The sequence below is a fragment of the Helobdella robusta genome (assembly GCF_000326865.2).
Source record: "Helobdella robusta unplaced genomic scaffold HELROscaffold_7, whole genome shotgun sequence".
Classification (NCBI taxonomy): Eukaryota; Metazoa; Annelida; class Clitellata; order Rhynchobdellida; family Glossiphoniidae; genus Helobdella; species Helobdella robusta.
In genome coordinates this window covers 2,410,585-2,416,748 of record NW_008705398.1, presented here as the reverse complement: position 1 = coordinate 2,416,748, position 6,164 = coordinate 2,410,585, and the positions used below count along the sequence as shown (strand labels likewise).

The 6,164-nt window shown below is 35.4% G+C and overlaps 2 protein-coding genes across 2 annotated transcripts in view; both read right to left on the bottom strand.

Moving 5' to 3' along the window:
• Window positions 1-665, bottom strand: part of HELRODRAFT_164871 (hypothetical protein) — a gene marked incomplete at both ends in the record, with an annotated part of 9,096 nt that extends 8,431 nt beyond the window's left edge. The window contains one exon of the mRNA XM_009030818.1: window positions 256-665. Coding sequence (XP_009029066.1) covers window positions 256-665 — 410 coding nt within the window. The remainder of the gene's footprint in view (window positions 1-255) is intronic.
• A 563-nt stretch (window positions 666-1,228) lies between these two features.
• On the bottom strand, window positions 1,229-4,760 carry HELRODRAFT_164870 (hypothetical protein; the record flags this gene model as incomplete). The annotated part of the gene is made up of 6 exons (XM_009030817.1): window positions 1,229-1,360; window positions 1,665-1,806; window positions 2,318-2,645; window positions 3,411-3,683; window positions 4,564-4,646; window positions 4,747-4,760. 6 exons carry the CDS (start codon window positions 4,758-4,760, stop codon window positions 1,229-1,231), a joined length of 972 nt encoding a protein of 323 aa, XP_009029065.1.
• Window positions 4,761-6,164: the final 1,404 nt, after the last annotated feature.

The window sequence follows — 6,164 nt, the reverse complement described above, 5'->3', positions numbered from 1 at the left end:
TTTCTTTTTGGCGAAGGTTTCATCGCTTTCAAATTTGTTTGTTTATCAGTTTGGGTGCCTATAACTGTTTTCATATTTGCTATGTTAGTGTTGTGTGTTTTTTTCTTTGTTTTCAACATGTTGATGTTCGCCACGTGTTGAACATTCGCCACGTGTTGAACATTCGCCACGTGTTGAACATTCGCCACGTGTTGAACATTCGCCACGTGTTGAACATTTGAGCTCTTTTTAATTTTACGTTTTACAATCTCTGACCAGTCAGATTGCTTGCTCGATTCGGTTTTGCAATCGGATTGCTGCTTTCTTTCTACTTTTGGGCTATTGTTAATAGCCGCATCATTTACTATTTCTCGGAAGATGTTTCTTTCTTCAATAAATAGTTCTTCTAATTTTTTTAACTTTTCGTCAAGAATTGACTCAAATTTAGCTTTTTTTGAGCTTGGAATTTTAAAAAGGTTGAGAGCAGCATACTGAGGCAATTTGCTTTCAATTTTGTTGCTCAGAATAGTTTTTATTGTTAGTATTAAATCACTAACCTTGTCCTTTTTAGAGTTTCCAGAACTGTTTGGCTTTATTTTATCATCTTTTTCTAGATTTAATGCATCTAGATCGCTGGTAAGTATTTTTTTTGCTATTCTAATATCTTCACAATTGTAGAAATCCATTATTTCGTAAATGAATTCCGCATCGTCAATTTTGTCAGAATTATTAAAATTATTAAATAAATAACACAATAACTCGTAAATGCAAACCGCTCGCGACATCGTACCGGAAAATATATATATATCTGACTGTATTGATAATGACAAATTACGCCGTGCGTGTGTGTGGTGTGCGTGTGTGGTGGTTGTTAACGACTCGTAACTAATTTAAACCCTGAAATGTACACTTCATCTGAAACTGAAAAAGCTAAGAGATCTCACATTGGTTGGGGCTGAAAGCTCCGGCAATGGAATATGGAATCGAAGAGGGGCACGATTGACACGTTGTTTGTCCGGGGTCAGGCTGGTAGGTACCCCTACTGCATGCCACGCACCTGTCCACCTTCATCATCGTCCCTCTCGGGCATTCAACTGTTCAGTGGGAAAGAAATGAATGCTCGATGCCGTCAATGAACCAAATATATTACACATGTATTTGTAAAAATATCTGCAAATGAATTTATTAAACATCGATCAGTCTAATTGGACAACACAGATCGTGTCAGATACATCATTCAATTGATGTTCTATTGTGAGATGTTCATATAAACAGTCTCACTATCACTTCCTACCACATCTGCAGGTCTGAACATTTCCCAAGGCATGAAATATTTGTAGAAAGAAGAAAAGTTATTAAGTACTTCAAAATCGTTTTGAGGCTAAATGTAATTCAATTACATAGATTGATTGATAATGTTTGGTTAATTGAATTGTTAAAAGAACGACTGAAAAATGAACGAATGAAAGAATGTATAAACAAAAAAGGAAATGAATTAGTGAATGCATATTTGTACGTATGTATGTATGTATGACTGAATGAATGACTGAATGAATGAATGAATTAATTAATTAACGAATGAATTAATGAATGAATGTATGAATAAATGAATGAACAAATGAATTAATGGATGAACAAATGAATTAATGAACAACTAATCACTCACCACATAACCCACCAGCGACCTGCATGGTTTTGGAAGGGCAGTTATTTGAAGGCAGCTGTGTGTCGGTCATCTGAATGGCCCTGTACTCCACTCCATTGTACTCCACTGTGAAATCGCCGTTTGAAATGAGGCTTTTTAACTTGTCGGTCGAATTCTTCAAACTGTCCGACGATTATGAGGCGGTGGCGAATTCAAATTTGGAAAAATAACAAATTCATGTTATGCAATAAAAAAAAGTTTCAATAGTTGCTATTTTATTATTGTTTTTCTTAATTTTAATTTAATATTAATTTTAATTAATTTGATTTTAGTTCTATTCGAACAATATATCGTATAATGATTTTAACCAGAGAACATGTGTGTATGCATTTGTGTATATGTGTATATTGCTTTTTCAAAGTACATTATTTTATTTATTTATTTTTGTTTCACGGTTTGTCACTAATTTGTTTTTTGTATTGATTTAGACACTTTTATAAAAAAAATTGTAGAGTTTTTATTTATTTGAGATTTTATCTTTTTTAGGGCCCTTTTTCATGTTTTGTTTTTTTCATGCATTACATGAAATAAACTTTTTTAAAAAAAGAGGTTGAAGATTAGATGGTTAAACTAAAAGGTTACATAATAAAACGTTTTGGGAAATATTGAAAGATTGTAAGGAATAAGACTAACTAAGAACTGTTCCAGACATCAATTGTTGTCACAACTCCACTACTACCACTTCCAGAAGGTGATGTCTGTCGCTTCGTCCTTGCAGTTTCATTTTTCAAACACATAACTTCCTGAAAGTTGCTTAGTGAACATAAGTCAAGTTTGTTGTTGTAAGTCGAGTATGATGATGATGATGATGACGCCGACTGAGATGTGTAACACAAGCTCCATGAATAGAAAGCAAATGCGATTGCCCTTGGAAAATTTTTCTTAAAGTCTGGTACGTTTTGAGGACAGTCTCCAGAAAATCTGATGCTTAATTCTTGCACGATTGGTTTGGGTAGCGATCCTGATGACAATAATCACAACCACAAAATTATTTTTTGATGATTTATTGAGAACTTATAACAATGAATTCAAAGAAGAGAGAACAAATCACAGTTTGTTAACAAATTTCTTCTTACGTTTCGCAGCAATTGCAGAAAAGTCTAAATAACAGATATTGCTGGGCTTAGTTATAAAATCGCATTATATTTAAAAATTGGCATGAAAATTTTTTTATATAACTCAGATTGAACAGCCGAGCAAACACTGTAGGCCTATAAGCGTTCAAATACGATCTTCCTATTTCTGTATCAAATTTTCATTAACCGAGCCTAAAATGATTTAGCCAACGGTTGAAGCGAACGAGTGTTACATAACAACTTCTTTGAACTAACTCAAGCAAAAGACAGTGTCAGATCCGTTAGAAAAGGTGGAATTCCAAGTTTTATTGATGCACGCATGACTGACAGTATCCTCCAGGTACATGGCTGTGTGGTCATCATTGCACTGGAGCCAGCATGATGAAGTTGTTTGATTGGTTGATGAGGTGTTCGGCTGGCTGGCTAATTGGCTGGTGCTGCTTGATGATTGCCCAGCTCTGCAGACAAAATGTCCATTGACAACAGTGGGCAAGTTTGGACACGCCTCACCTTTTTCGTTTGAATGTGTTACTTAATGAAGAAATTTTCTATCCAAAGTTTATCCACATTCGTATTAATGAATGAACAAAGTGCAAATTTTTTTTTCAATGGTTTTCAATTAACATCTCAATGAGACAACATTAACTAACCCAGCATGGTCAGAGTGATGTTAAATAGACAGGTAGCCAGGAGGCCATATTGATTGGTGGTCGTGTAGTTGACGAGGTGGAGGCCAGCTTGGAAGGGGTTTCCAGGTTTGAAGTTCGAGGTTAGGTGGGTGGTCGTGTAATCGTCAAGGGTGGGGTTCAGTTGCGGGGGTTCCCACCAAATTGGGTAGGAGGGTGGTGATGATGATGACGATGAGTTTGTGAAGAAAATTTGTTGGCTCGGAGGACAAGTGAGGAAATATGGTGGTAGCGAAGCTGAAATGAAAAATGATTTTAAATGAATTATTTGGAAACAACATTGAAATATTGATATGATGGACAGGTTTTCAAATGAAAGATTATCAATGATTTCAATTATTAATTTCAATGAGGAGCAGAAATAGATGTTTATGGTGAAAATTTTCAAAAACTGTGAAATCGTTAAAGTAGTAATATGATCATTTAATACGTGAGGTGATTGCAAGCGTGATTGAGTGCATTCAAAGGGCACATCGTGATAAATATCCAAACAAAATGAAATGTGAATCAAAAATAGCATCCACTTTAAATAAAATCTGCTAGTACTTGTCCACTTATTCAATTGCATCTGAAAAAAACTTCGCTCCGTGTATTGTGAAATTTAATTCACAGAGTATTTATTTAATTTACATTATTAATCATCAGAGGGGTAGCAATAAATATTTTTCTGGTAATTTCAAGTTTAATCTTTCAACAACAGTGACGTAAAAAAGATTTCACATGACGCTGCTTCTCACTTGAAGGTTCAAACATACGGTGATCGAAGAAATGAACATGCTTTCAACATTATTGCATGTGTTATAGTTTATAATAAATATATATTACTGTTTGTAACCACTTTATGCATTTTCAATATTTTGATTTAATACAATATGGCTTATCATCATATTTGTAAAATGTGTTGTTTGAAGGTGACAGCAGCTAAACTGGTAATAAAATAAATAGAAAAGTTCTTGCACCGTTTAAATTTTTGATTTTGTTGTAACAGTGAGTTTTTATGAAAAACAAAATAAACGTTGTTAATCCCTGGCGTGGAAGAAATTAGAAAAAATTGTGAGCTGATGTAAATTCAACTGAGCTGAATTAATGTCAGTGGACTAAAAGTTATTCCACCAACAGTCATTCCGTGAGAAGGCAACTGACGGAACTGATATGAGATGAGCACTTCCAGTAGAATGTTTGGCAAAACTTGACTTTTTGCTGTTTGGCCATTTAAAGGCCCAACAGTGCAACTTCCACGAAAACCATGACGTTTTTTTTAATTCCAGAACACCAATTGTTTAATATTATTAGTGGAAACTTTATTTTTGCCATCGCAGCTGTCGAAGCGTCTGAACTTGAACATGAGGTTAAATATTATTTTGACAAAGAATTGTTAGATAGTCACAAATTGCCAACTGTTTGTTTCCAAAATAGGGGGTTATTCACCACTCGGCCTTTCGACTACGGCCGAATGGCATCTCAAATTTGCAGGCTTTGGACAAACTATGATGAATCGAAGAAATATTTTCTATCAACTTGAAATTTTATTGGTGAGTGATAATGATGGTGAATGATGGTGATAGTGACAATAAATAAGCATCGTGATGTAAACCCTCTCGCTCTCTAACCAACGGGGATTCTTTCGTAGGCAGGTTTGGGTGTCGATGTCATCAAAATTATCAACCTCGTGGATGCAGCAGCAGTAGCGTAGGTAGTACTGCTACTTCTGCTGCTAAAAATAGATGTGTGGCTGTAGTAGTTAGTATAAAGTGTGGCGTTAGTCACATTTCCCGCACCCACCGCGCTTGAAAATGTGAGATACTTGGTACTTACAAAATGGAAAATCGTACTGGTTGTAATGGTAGAGTTGGTGCTATTAGGAGTGATAACGTTTGTGGCTGAGCGTGTGTTATAACCAGTGGATGTGAAATGAGTGGAAGTGTTGTTGGTGGTGGTGAATGAAGTGTTTGTTGTGGTGGTGGTGGCGGGTGTAGTGGCGGTTGTGTTTTTGGTTGTAGTAGTAGTGGGTGCGGTGGTGGTTAGGTTTGTTGTGTATGTTGAAGTGAAGTTTGAAATCTGAGTCGAGCTTGTTGTTGATGATGCTGATATGTTCAATAATGTTGCCGTCACTGTTGTGTTTGTTGTTGATGATGCTGTTAATGTTGTTGTTGGCGTCGTTAAGGATGTTGAGTTTAATGTTGTAGTTGTTGTTATATTTGATGTTGTAGTTGTGGTTGTGATTAATGCTGTTGCTGTGCTTATTGTTGTTGTCGAGTTTAATGTTGATTTTGTCATATTTGAAGTTATAGTTGTGATTAATGTTGTTGTTGTTACATTTGATATTATAGTTGTTGTTGTATTTAATGTTGTTGTTGTTGTGAACGCTCTTGTAGAAGATGTATTGTTGTGTGAAACAATGTGAGATGTGGATGCTTTTGTTGGTGAGGTAGTAAATGCTGTGCCTGATGGTGTTGTTGAATTGTTTTCACCAATTATTGCAGTTTCTGTTATTGTTGAAACTTTTGTTGTTGTTGTTGTTGAGACTGTTGTAAGGGTAGTTTTTGTAGTAAGAAATGTTAGTGTTGTTAGTGTAACTGTTGTCGCGATGTTTGAAGTTGATATCGTTGAATTGAAAGATGTTGTTGGTGAGGAATGCGATGTTTTTGTTGAGATTTGCGTTGTTGTTGTTGTTGCTAATATGTTTGATGTAACTGTTGAGTTGTAGGGTGGTTTTGT